This window comes from Chelonia mydas, chromosome 18, assembly GCF_015237465.2.
Source record: "Chelonia mydas isolate rCheMyd1 chromosome 18, rCheMyd1.pri.v2, whole genome shotgun sequence".
Lineage (NCBI taxonomy): Eukaryota > Metazoa > Chordata > Testudines > Cheloniidae > Chelonia > Chelonia mydas.
The window spans coordinates 22882723-22902112 of NC_051258.2; the positions used below are offsets into that span (position 1 = coordinate 22882723).

Consider the following 19390-nt stretch of genomic DNA (forward strand, 5'->3'; position numbering starts at 1 on the left):
CACAACCAGAGCAAGGCAGAGTGCAAACGTTTGGCTTTGATGACGTCCTCCTGGTAGTTGGAATCCCTGGTTATGCACCTGAAAGGCACATTTAAGTAGTTTAAAAGCCAGACATTTAGAGCGGTAGGTCAGGTTTTATCAAACAGCAGAACATGCTCCAGAATGAGGATTTGGGAGCATTCTTACCTGCAGTAAACAGAGATCTGGCCTTGTTTATTACAAACTGTCCACCTTTTTCTGGTGGCTATCTGATAAGTGCCAGCACTGTACTCAACACTTGTCAGAGCAAAAATAAAAATAGTCCCTTCCCTGAAGAGATTATAGTTTAAAGAACAGATGGGCAGAACACACTCTGAGAAACCCGGGCAGAAGAGTTTAGGAATGTAATGAGAGAGGTTCCTGATCTAAATCACTTCTTTAATGTTGGGACAGAGGGGGATTTAGCATGGGGTTAGTATTTGGTAGCATTGTAGAAGTGAGTGCTCTGGTGGGATTTGAATCAGGAAAATGGTGGGGGCATGTTGTGAGCAAGGGGAAACCAGTAATGCATTCAAAGGGGGTGACATGGTCAGACTGAAAGGTGAAGAAGGTAATTTTAGCAGCTGGATTTTGGATGGCCCCAAGGAGAGATGTTGCTCAAGGAGGCCAGAGCGGAAGAGCTTGCAGTAATCAAAAGGGGATATGATCAGTGCATGGATGAGTGTTTTATCTGTCAGGACAGAAAGAAATAGGTGGGTTTTCAATCTTTTGTGGGGAGGATGCTGTAAGATTTGGGGACAGCATGGATGTGTGGGGAGAGGACAGAGGCATGAAAGACAACTACAATGGTCTCAAACCTAAGTGTGTGCTGGGGATGGGGAGTGGGCTTGGTGGCATAGTCAACAGCAGCGAAGGAAGGTGGAGGTTGCCAGGTTGCTAGGAAGCTAAGTTCTCTCCCTATTCAAGTTTCCTTTGGCTTCTGATCTTCCTTTTTGCCAGTTATTTGTTTCATAATTTGCTTCCCTGTGCTGCTGCTGATCAAAGAAAATCCTGACAGTGCTAATGAATGGGTAGCTATTGAATCAATACTGGAAGGTCATTTTAATTCTCTCCTTCTCCACAACAGAAAAGGCAGATGCTTGGAGGAGTGACCCCTCCCTCTTCCAGAACAGGCCTGAGGCATTTCTGTTAGCATCTCCATTTGCAATGCTTAATGATGAACTTTACACCAGCCCCAGTTCTCTGTTTCTCAGAACACCACTCCCTTATACATCTTTAGCCACTTTGATTCCACAAGTTTCTAACATGCTGTACAGAGGTAGTGTGTCAGGGAACAGGACACTCACCACTGAAAGGCAGCTGCTTCTGGATACATTTCACAACAGCACTTTTTGGAGGGGAAGGGAAGAATATTGGAGTTGTTTGCAGGATTTATTTAAATTATAAATAAATGCAAAAGGAATCTGCACAGAAATGAGAATTAAAATACTTTGCAGAATTTAGCTGCGTCCTTTTTGATGTCCACATTCTGACCTTAAATTTAATCAAATATGCTTTTAAAGTGGTTTAACTTTTTAAGCCTTTAAGAAAGGGGAGGGACATGGTTGTTTTTTATTAACCTTTCTTTCACAATGCACTTTTTTCCCTATAGAAATCTCCTTTCCCGCTGATTCATTATGTGTTGGGAAGCCGAGCATGACATGTTAAAAGCCATCTTGATAGTATTTGATATTCAGTACTAACAGCTCACCATCTAATAAGAGTTTTTTCTTTAAAGGGGGAGGGAGACAATCTGCATATTGGATGTGCCAAGACAGTAGGTAATTTAAATTAGGCATCCAGAAATTCTCTGCTTTCAGTCTGTCACCCTTCACTGGCTTTTCATTTTATAACCTTCATAACATAAGGGGGAGTATAAGCACCAGAAGAGTCACAGCACATGGATAGAGTCTGGAGCTGGAACCTTGCTCAATCAGCAAGTGTAAAGCTATAGATGGAACTTTTCCACTAAATGCCACCTGTCAGCAGAAGCCCGAAGCCTCATTGGCTCCTCCAAGAGCTAAAGATCAGAAAATACAGCCAATGAGATCACTGAGAAATGCAATCCCAGAAAAACATGTAGCCTCTTGATACGATGATGTCAGACTATGAAACTTGGATGTTCCCCAGGAAAGCCCAGGGTCTGGAGATCTCACTTAGGAATGCTACAGATATTTTCAAGATCAAAAGCTTCAGCTCCTGCCTGCTTCCTGCAATTGATCCATGCTGTGTTATTATAATGGAAGAATCTGAAATAATAGGCTACCACATGTATCCAGCTATAAAGCTGTCTGTGTTCCTTAGCTTGCAGCTCACAACTTGCTTGATTCAAGCTTCAGACAAATCATTATCTATACATAAACCATGAGACATGATTTAGTTATCAGACTTGTGCCCTGTAATACCATGCTCATCACTGGATTTAGCAGCGGTAGTGAGCAACCCTGACATAGTTCTTTAAAGCAGACCTTTCTGTGGGCAGTAGTATACATACACTTCACTGCCGTCACAAGGAATTGTGGGAGAAACTGAAAATATTTCACTGCAAAATAAATTTCTCAATATAAGAGTAGGAACTTTATATAATGTAGAAAAAACCTCGGCCATCGAGGCATGCAAGTCTACCCGTACCTGGACGACTGACTGATCAAAGGCCATTCATGGGCTCAGGTTCTGCAAGCATTGGCATAGTTCGGGCCAACTTTCGGGTTCTGGATCTGTTAATAAACAAACAGAAATCAACATTGGTCCTGGTGCAGAGAATAGAGTTTACTGGGGCAGTGCTTGACTACCTTGCGGAGGCCAAGTTCTGAACTATGTCCGATCTAACTGCCTGGGTCACAGCTCACCCACTTACGACTGCCCAGGTGTGCCTCAAGCTGTTAGGTACACATGGTTACGCCTCATACCCCTTCAGATGTGCCTGGCGTCGGGCAGGCACCACTTGGACTCTGATCTCATGATTCCATTGCCTGTCTTAACTTCTCTGACTTCGTGGAGAGACCCACATTCTGTAATGAAGGGGGTGCCTTTCACTGCCCTCTGTCTGACAGTAACCTTAGTTTGGACACCTCAGACCTGGGGTGGGGGACCCACTTTGGCAGACTCAGGACCCAGGGTCTCTGGTCCCAGGAAGAACTGTCCATGCATGTAAATGTCAGGGAACTTAGGGCAATACTCTTGACCTGCCAGGTGTTTCTTCCCCCGTTCTCAGGCAAGGTCATGCTGGTCTTGATGGACAACATGGCCTTGATGTTTCACGTCAACAAGCAAGGGGGGCGCTCGATCCTCAACCTTGTCAAGTGGCCCTCTTACTGTGGGACTTCTGCGTGAAGCACGTCATTCACCTTGATGTGTTGCACCTCTCGGGAGACTGGAATGCATTGGCGGATCACTTTAGCAGGTCCCTTTACTCTCGCCCCGAGCGATCTCTTCACCTGGAGGTCACCAGTGTTATCCCCCAGAAGTGGGGACTCCCCAGGTGGACCTGTTGACCACCAGACAGAACAAGAAATGCCATCGGTTCTCTTCTATGCACGGGCCCAGCGAGGCCTCCTTTTCCGACGCCTTCTTGCTCTTGTGGGCAGACGGCCTGTTGTACGCCTTCCCACCAATCCCCTTGGTTCACAAGGTCCTCCTAAAAATCAAGAGGGAAAAGGCAAAGGTTACCATGATAGCTCCAGCATGGCCATGCCAGCAATGGTTCTTCAGGCTTCTAGACCTCTCAGTGGCACCTCCACTAGTACTCCCACCCAGTCCGGACTTGATTTTGCAAGACCATGGCCGGTCGCCTCACCTGAATCTCGCCTCCCTACACCTGACAGCATGGCTGCTGCATGGCTGAATCCTGAGGAACACGCCAGCTCGAATCAGGTTCAACAAGTCTTGCGAGGTAGCAGTAAACCTTCCACCAGGGCTACCTACTCAGCTAAGTGGAAATGTTTCACTTGTTGGTCCCTGAATGGAATCTTCTCCAACTTGGTCTTCCCTGCAGTCCATCTTGGACTATCTGCTCCACCTGAAACATCAAGGTCTGGCTCTGTCATCTGTTAAGGTTCACTTGGCAGCCATCTCGGTCTTCCATCCTCCAGTACAGGGCAGGTCAGTCTTCTCCCACGAGATGATGGTCAGGTTCCTCAAAGGCTTGGAAAGACTCTAGCTGCAGGTTTACAACCCGATTTCCCCTATGGGACTTAAACCTGGTCCTGTCAAAACTCCTGGGGCCCCCCTTCAAGCCATTGACATCTTGTTCCTTATTGCTCCTCTCTTGGAAAGTTACCTTCCTGGTGGCGATCACTTTGGCCTTTGGCCAGAAGAATCTCCAAGATCAAACTCCTGACATCAGATACCCCTTATACGGTGTTCTTCAAGGATAAGGTCCAGCTGTATCCGCACCCAGCTTTCCTACCAAAGATAGTGTAGCAATTCCATAACAATCAGGAAATTTTTCTGCCTGTCTTCTTTCCACACAGCACCTGATGAGGAACATCAGCTCCATACGTTAGAGGTTAGGTGGGCCCTGGCCTTCTGTATCAAGAGGACTAAGCCCTTCCACAAGTCTGCGCAACTTTTTGTTGCAGTAGCGGAAAGGATGAAAGGACTACCAGTGTCATCCCAAAGAATCTCGTTCTGGATAACCGCCTGCATCTAAGCTTGCTACAAACAGGCGAAGGTTCTGCCTGCAGCCATTGTGACTGCTCATTCCACGGGAGCCCAGGCTTCATCAGCAGCATTCCTCATGCAGATACCAATCCAGGATTTCTGCAGAGCTGCAACATGGTCATCGATTCATACCTTCATGTCCCACTACATCATCACCCAACAGTTTCTATGCCAGTTTCGGGAGAGCAGTGTGTTGCAATCAACACATCCATGAACTCCGAGCCCACCTCCGAGCCCACTGCTTCAGAGTCACCTAGCATTGAGTGGACATGAGCAAGCACTCAAAGAAGAAAAAATGGTTAATAACCTTCTGTAGCTGTTATTCTTCAAGATGTGTTGCTTGTGTCGCTTCCATGACACACGCCCCCGACCCCACCCTATCCCTCTGTTGGAGTTACCGGCAAGAAGGAACTGAGATGGTGCGTAGCCAGCGTCAACCCTTATACCGGCGCATGTGCACGGGGATTCAGGGCGTGCTAGGGCTGGTCCAATGGACACCACTAAGGGGAAAAAGTCTCTGGCAACTCGCACACCTAGCATGGAATGGACATGAGCAACACATCTGGAAGAACAACAGTTATGGAAGGTTAAAGTAATCATTTTTTCTGTTTTAAAAAAAACGTTTTCTGGACTTGTCATTTCCCCATTTGGGGTATTTCTATTCACGGTACCAAGGTATGCCCTGGTCACCAACTTGCAAGCAACTTTCAAGTGAGTGACCCACAAAATAGCTGCCTGAAGTGCTTGGGAGAGCCAGACATGAATGACAGGTGCCAGATTTGCAGGGAGTTCAAGCCTAGGACAAAGAAGGATAGGGAAGGTAGGCAGAAATTCTGGCTGATGGAGGCAGTGCTCAGGCCATGGTTGGAGCCGTTCTGGTCTGACTTGGTGCCGATTGTTGCAGCTTCAGTGAGAAGCGCAACTCCAGGGTTAGCAGAATCCCGGCACCATTCTCCCTCACCTTTACTGAGGAAGAAGTACAAGGCTTCCAGACAGGCACCTGCCAGGGAAAGATATCTGCCCCCAAGTCTTGTAAGAGGATAGAGGAGGAGTCCAGCAGAGTGCACTTGAAACCTAAGCACTCCTCCTTCAAATGTATGCCTAAATTGGCAGTCAGCTCCAGTGCTGCAAGGGGCACCATCAACTTCTTCGGCACCACAAGAGACCATCTTGGTGCCAATTACCCCGGAGGTATTTGTGGTGGCAAGAGACCTATTTTGCCTCTCAGTCCTGGTGTCTCTGTCCTTCCAAGAGTCCAATCTCTTGGAACCACTGCCAGTGATTTCACCTTCTGTACTGCATTTTCCTGCTTCCTGGACAGGCTGTCTCAGTACCATCCAAGGAGAAGCCTGCTCTGATGGTCTCACTCTCCCCATCAGCTCTGCGTGTGTGTGTGTGTATATATGTATATATAGAGAGAGAGTAAATGAAACAATGGATTCACACAACTGTGGCTCTTTTGGCTAATGTTGATCACTAATTTGGCTCCTGAACCACTAAGATCTGAGTATCACTGCATTATGTGCTCTCCCAAGGTTTTGAGTACCTCTGTAGTCATCCACCACCAGCCTCATTAGTTGTGACATCAGTTAATGAGAAACCGTGTCAAGGGCTCCAGCCTGTCAATGCCAGATCAAAGGATGCTAAAAAGATGGACTTATTTGGCAGAAAGATTTATTCGACGGGGCTTTCCAGCTGCATATCACTAACCAACAGGCTCTGCTGGGACAGTATGATTTTAATTTATGGGGCTCTGGAAAAGTTCAGGGAGCTGTTTCCAGAGAATGCTAGACAGGAGTTCCATTCCCTCTTCAATAAGGGCAGACTAGTCACGAGAACATCGCTGCAGGCAGGGCTGGACGCAGCCCACGCAGCAGCTAGAACCATGGCTGAAACACTAAGGTTTGGCAGTTAGTTTCACCAAGGTGCATCTGTCTGCTATTTCAATGTTCCATCCTAAGGTGAACAGTCACTCTGTTTTATCCAATGACATCATGTCCAAAAGGTTTTTAAAGGTCTTAGTCAAATTATACTCTCAAGTGCAAGACTCCATTCCCCTGTGCAAGATCTAAACCTAGTATTGTCATTTGAACTGTTGGCTGCCTGCTCTCTGCTGCTTCTGTCAATGAAGTTGACTTTTCCGGTGGTCATTACCTTGCACAGAAGAGTAGGGGAGCTGCGAGGATTAATGTTGGGACCTCCATATATGATCTTTCTTAAGGACAAGGTTTGCCTGCGCCCTCATCCAAAGTTCCTCCCAAAGGTGTTTTCTCTCTCCACATCAACCAGCCTATTTATTTGTCTGTTCTCTTCCCAAAACGACATACAAGCATGGAGAAAGAGCCTTGGCATTTTATCCAGATAGAACCAGACACTTTTGTGAATCTTTCCAGATGTTCATAGCAGTGGCTGATAGAGTAAGAGGTCAATCAGTCTCCACCCAGAGAATTTCTTCCTGGATCGCCTCTATACACACATGTGCTACGATTTGGCTAATGTCGCTCTGCCCATCAGAGTTACAGCTCATTCAATGCGGTCACAATCAAATTTGGTGGCCTTTCTGGCACAAGCTTCTGCTGCAGACACATGTAAAGCAGCAGCCTGGTCCTCGGTCCACACATTTGCCTCCCACTATGCTGTTTCTCAAGACTCCAGATGATGATGCTAGAGTGGGACAAGTTGTTCTTCAGTCTTTATTTTGATCCCACACCCTTTTTTTACAGCTTGTGAGTCACCAAGAGTGGAATGCACATGACAATCACTCGAAGAAGAAAAACAGTTAATAACCTGTTCCGTAACTGTTGTTCTTCGAGATGTGTTGCACATGTCCGTTCCAGGACCCATCAGAGTTATAACAAGAAGAAACAGAGGAGGCTAGGGGTGGCTCCGCCCTTTATACCTGCACACAATGGCATGCACCAGCAGAGGGAGAGTGAAGAAGTTTCTGTCGGCTGCACTCTGGGTGCACAGATACCAAGAGTGGAATGGGCATGTGCAACACATCTTGAAGAACAACAGATACAAAAGAGGTTAGTAACTGTTATTCCTCCATGTCCACTGAAAGTAGGACAGTAAGTAATGGGATTAATCTGCAACAAGGGAGATTTGGGTTAGGTATTAGGAAAACTTTATAACTAGAAGTATAGTTATGTACTGGAACAGGTTACCAAAGGAGGTTGTGGAATCCTGTCATGGGAGGTTTTTAAAAGCAGCTTAGACAAACACTGTCAGGGACGGTCTAGGTGTACTTGGTCCTGCCTTAGTGCAGGGGGATGGGCTAGATGACTTCTTAGGGTCTCTTCCAGCCTGACATTTATATGATTCTATTAATTCAGTGTTTCCTGGCTAAGGCTTTGGGGGCTTGAATCTGCAAGGAACCTTCTTTGCTGGAGTGTCCCAGAATGCTCAGCACCTTTAAGGACAAGATCTAGTGGCTTGAACCAAAAATTGCAGAAGCTGAATGGACAAAGTTAAGGGGAAAAGACTGTGATTCACCTTGCAAATGATCTTGCCAACATATAGGGCTTCTGAGAATCTAAAAACACATTCTAGAGTACACAAGGGACATTAAACAAAAAATATAAAGCACAGAGAAGTACTAGAGGAGATAAAATGAAAATAACTTTTGTAAAATACCTTTCTCTAACATATTTCACTGAAAGTAGCTTCTCATTTTGTTAGGTTGAGAAAAGCTATTTTATATGAGATTCTGCATCTGAAAAATTCCAGGATGAAGCCATAATTCTAAGAGCTAGTTTCTATGTCAACAATTCAGCCCACCCATTGGCCTGACTAACACACTAGCCAAGGGAAGCTCACAAAAAAGCTGCCCTCAGCTTTTCTACAAATGACTTAAAATTTCCTGTTGCATTAATAAATTGTTGGTTGGTGATTTTATATAAAACTATTTAACTCCACTTGCACATTACGTAGTCAAAAGATAGCAGAATGCTGCTGTAAAACCTGAGCAGTTATTTGAATCAAACACAGACACTGCCATCCCCTATCTTTGCAGCTTACTAGTTTCTAATAAATGTTAAATACACTGTCAGGAGAGTTCTCACCACTATTTTTTTATCACTCACCTCATTTAATGAACCCCTGCCAATAGGAAACTGAAATTCATTTCCTGCTGAAATCTTTTTTCTCCTTGGTGTGTGTTCACTGGTTTATTATTGAAAATTTGCTCATGGGATTAGGAAGAAACCATCTGTACAAATGCCATGGAGTTTGCAGACAGATGAATGCAAAGAAGGTGGGTAAAATTTGCAACCTCATTCCCCAGACCAGGTCTTTGTTACATCATAGTTGTTATTGTTGGGGAGTACACTTGTATCAGGTGTTTTAAGCTATTTAAATAAATATCTTACTTGGCAATTATCTTCGCCAGTTCTTCTGGAGCTGAATCAGTTGTGCTGTACATTCGTTTTCTCTCTCACTCTCTCTCTGTGAGTAGTTAAATAGAGAGCTAGCCAGATACTGACTAGCAACTCTGGAACACTAGAAGCTCCTATAGCAATATCTGAGAGGTGGTGAGGCATTAGAGAAGGGGACTTTAAGTCAGGGTCCCTTGATTATATGCCTGGCTCTGCCACTAACTTCCTGTATTACCTTGGGTAAGTCACTTAACCGCTGGGGCTCACTTTTTAAAAATGGGAGTAATTATACCTACTTCACAGGCTGGTTGTGAGGCCTAATCCATGCACTGCTTGTTGAGATCCTTGAATTGAAGGGACTAGAAAATGGTAAAGTATTATTAATTAATATTGTTCTTTGCTATTATCCTGCAGATCTGACAGCACTGTGAAGCCTCACATGTTTTGGGGGATAGCTCTTAATGATTTGCTGCTGTGTTCTGACTAGCCTCTGATGGATGTTTTCTGCTGTTCTCTCCACAGTTCATGGCATTAAGTGGACTTGCAGCAATGGGAACAGCAGTTCAGGGTTCTCTGTGGAGCAGCTTGTTCAGCAGATCCTCGATAGTCACCAGACAAAACCGCAGCCTCGGACGCACAATTGTCTCTGCACCGGCAACTTGGGTGAGTAGCTGATTACGGTAGAGAGCAGACAACAGGACTAAGTCCCCTTCTAAATCAGAACTCAAATACATACCAAGAAACCCTCTGCATACAGAGATCCACTTCAATTTCTGATTTCCTATGAATGGGACTTGTGAGCCACTGCTAAGAAACTACTGCTGATGTCTCCAAATAAGAGACAACATAGAGAAGGCTAAATGGGATCTTCACATATTTTTCTGTAGTTCAGCAGGGCTTCCCTGTTCAGCAGCAGATTACGCTCTTCAAGGTGACTGCTGATCTCATTCTAGGTGTTTCCTGGAAAGGATTTTCCATGCTTCTGAATGTGGATTTGGGAGTCCTACTATGTTACTAAATATTTCTATTGCATGAGAATTACCCTTTTAGCAAAGTAAAATGACCCTTATTTGAGGGAATAAAAATTATGTTAGAATAAAAACCCCACTGGGTAGCTGAGTAAAAGTCTCTGGGATAATCCATAAATAAGATGTTATCTGCTATGAAATGCTGAACTTCTTTCTATTTCCTTTTTATCTTCATGAGCTCTCGGATTGCAGCTTTAATCTAGGCTCAGTGTATTCTTTGTTGTGAGTTAACCATTAAAAATATTTTGCCACAAATTTTGAGATACAGTTAATCCAGGAGTAACTGATGAAGCCTCAAACGTATTAAAGATACAACATGGGTTTTTGAAAAATATGGACACTGTAACATGCGAGCTCTCAGAATTCATCATTGCCCTCTGCTGGCAGCTTCCTCTAGAAAGCATGTTGTGTCCTAGAAGTTGCTCAAATTGCGTTACTGACACTTTCTGAGTACCATAAGCCTTACAGTGCACTCTCGTTGGAGTCTGTTTTGAAGTTTTTTTGTTGAAGAATTGCAACCTGCACATCTACCAATGTGATATATGCCATCATGTGCCAGCAATGCCCCTCTGCCATGTACATTGGTCAAACTGGACAGTCTCTACGTAAAAGCATAAATGGACACAAATCAGATGTCAAGAATTATAACATTCAAAAACCAGTTGGAGAACACTTCAATCTCTTTGGTCACTCGATTACAGACCTAAAAGTTGCAATTCTTCAACAAAAAAACTTGAAAAACAGACTCCAACGAGAGACTGCTGAATTGGAATTAATTTGCAAACTGGATACAATTAACTTAGGCTTGAATAGAGCCTGGGAGTGGATGGGTCATTACACAAAGTAAAACTATTTCCCCATGTTTATTCCCCCCCTCCACCCCCCACTGTTCCTCACACGTTCTTGTCAACTGCTGGAAATGGCCCACCTTGATTATCACTACAAAAGGTTCCCCCCCCCCCCCCACTCTCCTGCTGGTAACAGCTCACCTTACCTGATCACTCTCTTGTTACAGAGTGTATGGTAACACCCATTGTTTCATGTTCTCTATGTATATAAATCTCCTCACTGTATTTTCCACTGAATGTATCTGATGAAGTGAGCAGTAGCTCACGAAAGCTTATGCTCAAATAAATTTGTTGGTCTCTAAGGTGCCACAAGTACTCCTTTTCTTTTTGTGAATACAGACTAACATGGCTGCTACTCTGAATCCTGAAACAGCTAGGAAAGGTACATTCTCTCTCATATTAGTGCTTTAGAACAAGAAGTGAGAATCTGAGTGATTCACTTTTCCAACTCATCTGCCTCATCCCTACCCCTTTTTGCTGCTTTGGTCAAGTAAAATGTACAATAAATTAATTAGTCTTTAGAGAAATTTGTCAAAGAAAAATACCGTCTGTGCTTCAGGGTTTTTTTTCCCCGGTCGTCTTATACAATCAAGATTTAGTAAGACTGATGACCTCTGAAATACCTACGTTTGGATTAAAATTCAACCCCTAAGGATCAGTACTTGATCCAGGCTTGCAGATCTGAACATGAATTCTTTTATTCTTCCCTTTGATGTTTTGTCTTATGCTAAGTCTGCTGCTTGCTTTGTAACGTAACAGTATCACTTTGCTTTACAGCAGCTTGCATCCTGACACACACATCCCCAATTTATTACAGTCACACTCAAAGATTGCAACTTGGAAGCCTCTCTCTAGTTCTTGTTCAGTTTTGTTCCTAAGAGAATGGAGAGATTTACTATTGCATTTAGTTTCAAAAGATTTGTTCTGAACTACTTTAGGTGACCTGATTCAGATCTTGCACATATAATAGAGAAGTTCCCCTTCAAGGGCAAGGAACAAAAAGATTTAGCAAATTATAGCAGCTACACGGCCACTTGATGATGTCCAGAAGAAGGAAGTTGTAATTGTAGCCATTAGCTATCGGGAGAAGGTTTCTTTACCCATTAGGTCATTATACTGTACAATAATTAAGGTTCTTACCTCATTCTGGGAAAACTGAATCAATTAGAGGAAGAAATATCAAAAATTCATGGGCCTTTCTTCTCAGAAAAAGCAGTCCCAGTGCCAGATTTTGTGGTGAAAAGACAGTCACCGGGAGAATCATTTACTCTAGCCAGCTTAATTTTGCAGCTCCCAGAAACAAGTGATACTCATCCCGTGACAGGCAAATAAAGGCATGACTGGGTTAACCTCCTATCCAGAATTGCTTTCTGGTGACCTTTCCTCACTGGTTTTTCATCCTGTGTGGTACTAATCACCAATGTACACAACCTTTCAAGCTCCAAAATGTTTTAGCTGTCAGCCTGTGAACTGAATGCAACTGATATGAAGAGCTACATATTACAGTACTTCTGGGAGGGGAAAGCTTTCTCTCTTCTAATTTACTTTCTCTTTAATAATTTGGCCAACAACTGTAATTGGACAAGATAAGAAAAATAACATAGATGGCTGGATGATAGAGGGAACGGAAGCGGGGTATGGAGTCTTTCAGCTCTAGATCATCATTTGGAACTCAATCCACATGAGCGGATACCAAGCCATCTGACAGATGGCCTGTGTGAAATGTGTCTGTGTTATTTGTGTTGGAGGGAGGCTGGGAGTCTTTTCTTAGTTCCTAGTGGAATGTGGCCCACATCACACCAATCCGTCACCACAGCTGTCAGTAATAGGAGCCTGTCTCAACAGTCCAACAGTGAGACTTGGGCACATACTGAACAATCCCGAGAGTGGGCACAGAGCCTGAACTCCCTCCTCATTTCTAGGGGGGGGCCTGATCAGGTCGGGGTAAAGCTAGCAGTGAGTGCTGTGTGTTTTTTGAGGGAAGGGGAAGGTGGTGTGGCTTGCTGTCATTGCACATAGCATATCTGTTCATGGATGTAAAAGGAAGTTCAGTTTTCAGAGCTGTCAATCTGACACTGGCAAGAAATTAACTTTATTTAAAATCTGTCTGTCTCTCACACACTCCCATTCATACAGACTCTCTCTCTCTCTCTCTCTAGTATAGTTATCCCATGCCATAATTGGAAAATAGCACAATTAATGTGATCTTCATTTTTTAGTTCATTAATTGCACACGTTGTTTGTGTTTTCGAACAGGAGCAGGTAGCAGTGTGCATCACAAGTGTAACAGTGCCAAACATCGCATCATATCACCAAAGGTCGAACCAAGGACAGGTGGGTACAGCACTCACTCAGAGGTACAAAATAATGATGTCTCTGAAGGCAAGAATGAGCACAGTCATGGCAAGACCTCCAGCCGGGAGAAGAGGAATGGCAAAGTGGCAAAACCTGTGTTGCTCCATCAAAACAGTACTGAGGTCTCTTCCACCAATCAGGTGGAAGTTCCTGACACTACCCAGAATTCTCCTGTATCCATCAGCAGTGGATTAAATAGTGACCCCGATATGGCTGATAGCCCAGTAGTCACTGGTGTCTCCAGCATGGCTGTTGCCTCGGTGATGGGAAGTTTATCGCAAAGTGCCACAGTATTTATGTCAGAAGTCACCAGTGAAGCCGTGTATACCATGTCACCCACCACTGGCCCAAATCAACACCTCCTATCCTCAGATGCCGCTGCACAAGGACTGGTACTGGCTGTGAGCTCAGATGGCCACAAGTTTGCTTTTCCTACACCAGGCAGTTCAGAGAGCTTGTCTATGTTGCCCACCAATGTCTCTGACGAGCTTGTGCTCTCTACAACTCTGGATGGTAGCAGAAAAATTCCAGAAACCACCATGAATTTTGACCCAGACTGTTTTCTTAATAATCCCAAGCAGGGACAGACTTATGGTGGAGGAGGCCTAAAAGGAGACAGCATTAGTACCAACATAAGACAGTCACCCACAACAGAACGTGGGTTCAATTTCAGTGCAGCCCTAACTAAAGAGATTAAAACTGAGGACACTTCTTTTGAACAACAGATGTCCAAAGAAGCGTTTTCCTCCACTTCTGCATCTAATTCTCTCACCCTTACTACAGGATCAGGTCTGCTTCCATCTGGAGGCGGTCTGAGCCCAAGCACCACCTTGGAGCAAATGGACTTCAGTGCCATTGACTCCAACAAGGACTATTCTTCCAGTTTCAACCAGACAGTCCAGAGTCCTCATGTTCACCAGACCCCTTCCCCTAGCTTCTTTCTGCAGGATGCCAGCAAACCTCTCCCTCTTGAACAAAACACTCATAACAACTTGAATGAGACAAGTGGCTCTTTTGTGAACACTTTAGGAATCCCCAGTGTGAAAACAGAATCCTCCCAAACAACCTCTAATTGCAATGGCACAGTGGAAACTAGAACAGAGTCCACCTCTTCGCTCCAGCTCATGCAGTTCCAAGCAAACTTCCAGGCTATGACTGCAGAAGCTGAAGTTCCCATGGAGACCTCCCAGCAGGCAGAAGGGAATGAAAATCTTCTTAAATCAGGGGATCTTCAAGCCTGTAGCACAGAACACTACATGCAGCCCGAGGCCAATGGTGGTATCAGGAGTGGGAATAATCTCCCTATTCTCCAAGGAAATATGGTGCAAGGACTCTACCCAGTGGCCCATCCCAGCTTAAACAACTCCTCCAACATGGAGCTTAATTTGGACCATTTTGACATCTCCTTCAGCAACCAGTTTTCAGATCTTATTAATGATTTCATATCAGTAGAAGGTGGGAGTAATGCCATCTATGGGCACCAGCTGGTGTCAGGTGACAGTGCCGGGCTATCTCAGCCTGAAGATGGCAACAGAGCAACCTACAACCAGGCTGAAATGTGCATTCCTTGCTGCAGCCCTCAGCAAGCCAGCATGCAGCTCAGCAGTGCCGAGAATGGAGCCAGTACCATGGCATACATGCATGTGGCTGAGGTGGTCTCAGCAGCCGCAGCACAAGGCACCTTGGGGATGTTGCAGCAGAGCGGGCGCTTGTTCATGGTGACAGATTACTCACCAGAGTGGTCTTACCCTGAGGTAAGCTTCCAGCTTTTATTCATTAACAATTACTCACCCATCTTTAATTCCTTAGTTAATAAGGGCTCCAGGAACCTTCTTGTTTAAACTTTGACAAGGCTTTTAAATATCTCCTCTTAGAAATAAGAGCATTTGAGGTCATTTTCATGTCTGAGTGATCTTTTTATTAAGCACCTCATTACCCTGACAAGGCTTCTTTCCTCACTTATGAAACATCAGAACAGAAATGGTTTGTTTCACTATAAAGCAAAGTATCTTCAATGTGATGCATTCCCAGTGTTGCCTAGTTTATTTAGAAATGTTGTGCCTACTGCACATTGAGCCTGACACTTAAATCTGTCATTGGTTTTAATGTTGCCAATAGCTAAATATCTGGCCAGGAGTTCCTTTATTAGGTTCAGTACTTAACTTGGTTCCATACCTGATACAGGTACAATCACTTGCACCACAGATTGGAAATGCCAGCAACACAAACTCCTGTTTACATGAAAAACCTTACTGTTGGGTGAAAAATATTCAGCCTTGACCATTATAATGAATAGACATAATCAAACTGGGTCAGATGTAAAGAGAAATTGTCCTTTAGTAGTTTCTGGAGCCTAGACTTAGAAAATTTTCTTATGGGCTCATTATTGGGATAAATGCAGCAGTTCAAGAAAAATCAGCTGTGCTCTAATTGTTCAGAACTCTCTGGTGAATTGTATCTCAATTATTGCATGTCCATTGTTTCTGTGATCTAAAACCACTAGAGTGCATCTGAACTCTGAAATCTCTTGATATGGAATTGTGAGTGGGCAGGAGGGAACACATCTGGGGTGAGGAGCAGAGTAGTTTACCTATCTTTCAGTGAAATGACCATCTGATGACTCCCAAGACAAAGCTGTTAAGGGAACAGGTAATGGATTACTTTCCTAAAGCCTTAGAATTGCACCTGTCCGGTGAGAAGGGATTCAGTATAATACAGGAGCATTCATACTTCAGAAAAGGAGGAGCTTTATGATTGCAGACTGTGCGAGTGTTCAGTCAACATTAAATAGATGGCTACTTTGGGGAACTGTCGCATTGCATTCAGACACACTTCTTCTTAATCCAGCCAGTTCTCGTCCTGAGAACAGCTGATAGTAGCAGTCCAGCTACAGATCAGTGTACAGCTCACATGCATAACACAAATGTAGGTTTCAGAGTAACAGCCGTGTTAGTCTGTATTCGCAAAAAGAAAAGGAGTACTTGTGGCACCTTAGAGACTAACCAATTTATTTGAACATAAGCTTTCGTGAGCTACAGCATCCGATGAAGTGAGCTGTAGCTCACGAAAGCTTATGCTCAAATAAATTGGTTAGTCTCTAAGGTGCCACAAATACAAATGTAGTCAACCACTTATTACAGTTCAGTCCCAATGCTATACAGTACATCTCACATGTTGCTAGAGAAATCTGGAACTTTCTAGAATAGGAGATGGATGCCTGTCAAGGCCTGAGGCCACACTTCAGTCAATGGGGGTTTGGAATAACTCTACTTCTGGGATAAACTAATCAGCAGTTGATTATTGATTGTTGTACTGTTAGCGGTAATTTACTATCAACTGATCCCCAGAGAGAGACTGGAAATCCAGCATGTTTGTATCTGGATGCTGGGTTTTTTTATTCTCTGAGAATCATCTCTCATAGTGTGATAAAAAGCTGATGTGGCAGGGCCTGTGGTGAATATTACTGGTATTTTTTAAAAACTGGTTATTTATTGGTTTAATACCGTACAAAAGCACAATAACATGTTGTGTAGCAACTAAACCCCTCTGAAAATCAATGCCAATAAATAAAAGCATCTGTCCTTTTGTTTGTCTTTAACCAACAGGTAAATAGCTCAGCTTCCATGGGAAGTGTTTCCTTTTCATGCTAACCAAACAGTAAGAGTTTTAGCCCCCTATTTGTGGAGAAGACCTGGCAGACACGTCCAAAAATACAATTGCCCCTCCCTTGTAAGCTCCATCATCATGTTCCCATTGTGATGAGAGCTGCCAACTGTGCATTTTACCAAAATAGAATCTGGGGTTCTTCACAAACGAAGTCGATCAGTGTGAATGGAGCCTGCCTTGCATAGGAGAGGCTAGGGGGTAGTTTGGAGATGCCATGCTGTGGTGCAGGCAGGAGCAAGAGGCAAAGCCCATGCAGTTATGCCAGAGGTAAGTGTTTTATTAAGAATAACATCAAGTGAATCCAAGAGTCAGCACTGCTACCTAGTGTAGTGAGACCTACACCTGCACAGTTCACCTGCCTTAGCTTCATGAACATTTATTAATACTGAAGAGCCCAATGATCCTTAGCCATAAACTTTAGTGGCAGACAGGGAGCCTACCTGAAACTCTGAGCCTGCTGGGAGAATTATTCTACCTTGTTCAAAAGACTTTCTTGTAATATATTGTTGCTTCTTTTCTGAATCTTCATTTTCTTTTTGTTATTTCCTTTGATGTTAGGCTTGTACTTTTTGTTTTTTGGCTCTGAACTGGCCCTTTTCCTTCATTTTGATTTCATTCTCCTTGTTTATCTGTGACTTGATTTCGCCATTCTTTAGCTCAGGACTGACCTGAGGAGCCAATTAGCCATTCAGAATGTCTTGACAAAAGTGACCAAACAGACTGTTCTCTTCTGCACCTTTGGGTTTGTCAATGGTGTTACTATACATCTCATTGTGGACCCCAGTTTGGACCATACGAGGTCTTGGTCTATGGAAAGGAAGCTCATTCTCTTTGACTTCTGCAGCAACAGCCTGCAAAGCTGTCTGATGAGCTGGAACTTTTAAATGCAGAGTGTAACCACTGTCTTTGCTGGGAGACTCCAGTTTGCATTCCCCAGTGAGCTAACTGTGTTTTCACCTACCACAAGTTCCATGCTCTCGGTGGCTGTCAGATCTTTTACATTTGCTGCTGAATCCATTGCTATGATGACAGTTTTCAGGGAGCTGCTCCTCCTAGCACCTGGTGGCAGAAGTGGAGCTGTGTTTTCAGCACGACAATGATCAGACATTGGCAGCTCTGTCACTGTGTCTAGTGTGAGCCTCTTCTTTTTCCCCAGTTTTTTTTTCTACGGAGGAATTTCGTTCATTCTTTCTTTTTCTCTTGCTGTCACCATGTTCTGTTCTCTCGATGGAAGTGAGGACAAGGAAAAAGTAGCTTCTGGCACTGTCATGTTGTGCCAGGCAGGAGCAGGGCACACACAGAGGCCCATGTGGTCACATCACACAGGAAAGTGATTCAGTAGTAAACCCAGAGTGAGCATTAGTCAGCAAAACCGCCAAGCATAGTAGATCTACAAGCCTAACTCTAAGGGTATGTCTACACTGCAGTGTAAGCCCAGGTTAGTAGAACTCGAGTTTCCAGACCCCAGGTTTGTTAACCTAGGGCTGGAGCATCGCATCTACACTCATTTGTAACCCCAGGTTAGAATTGTTGAACCCTGGGTCAACCTGGAGCTCCAGCATTATACAGGCCTGAGTCTAACCATCCATATCCCAGACGTCCTCGCGCTCTTCCAAAATATGGCCACTCAAACCCTTTGTTCACAAGTGCAGTGTGGGAAAACTTGACAACCCAGAGGACAAATAAAGGCACCCTGTGGGATTGTGGAATACTTTTGGTGGACTCCTAGAGCACAAGTCCAGTGGGACTGTGTTTACACTGTGAACCAATAGGGCTTGAACCCTGGGTCCCAGCTTGACTCAGGATCAGACACTCCACCCCTGTGGGGTTCTGGGGCCCTGGGTCCAATCCCTGGTGTGTATGTAGATGGAAGGATGGTTAGGCTTGAGCCTGAGCTTACACTGAATAGTAGACCTATCCTAAGGGCCTGCCAGCTACCCATGCACAGGCCGTAGGAACAATCCCGGTCTTGCACTCCCTGTCTGTGATCTCTCCTGTCCTGGCAGCAGCACTAGTAACCACCTAGCAGGATGCCGCAACCTTCCAAACGGATATGTTGTACCAGTGCTCGGACACAGTATCTCTAGGAGCTCCCACCGAGGAGGTGCAACCCTCAGCACCATACCAAGGACTCATCATATACATGAATAACATTGAAATCCTTCTGAGACTGTTCTCCCCAATGCATGTTCTGAGAGTTTCCTCCATTCTTTCAGCTCAAGTCCTTCATGCCCTGATCCATGTGTCCCCCTGCTTTTCATTTTTTCCTGGAGGATTTCTGTGGATTTCATATCTCAGAAGGTACATTGTTCACCTTTGTCTGAGCTGGAGAACGGCCAACATTCCTCTCTGCACCTGCTCTCCATACTGGCGGACTGACTCTTCTCTCGGCTTATGTACAGGGCCTAAAAGCTCAAAAAACTCATCTCTTTTTTCA

At 44.4% G+C, this 19390-nt stretch overlaps 1 protein-coding gene across 2 annotated transcripts in view; it reads left to right on the top strand.

Annotated features, from left to right (window-relative positions):
- The window catches only part of CAMTA1 (calmodulin binding transcription activator 1), a 913014-nt gene that overhangs the window by 771003 nt on the left and 122621 nt on the right, over positions 1–19390 (top strand). For both annotated transcript variants that reach the window (XM_043531564.1, XM_043531565.1), the window contains exons 7-8: positions 9579–9719; positions 13189–15041. In XM_043531564.1, coding sequence (XP_043387499.1) covers positions 9579–9719; positions 13189–15041 — 1994 coding nt within the window. The remainder of the gene's footprint in view (positions 1–9578; positions 9720–13188; positions 15042–19390) is intronic.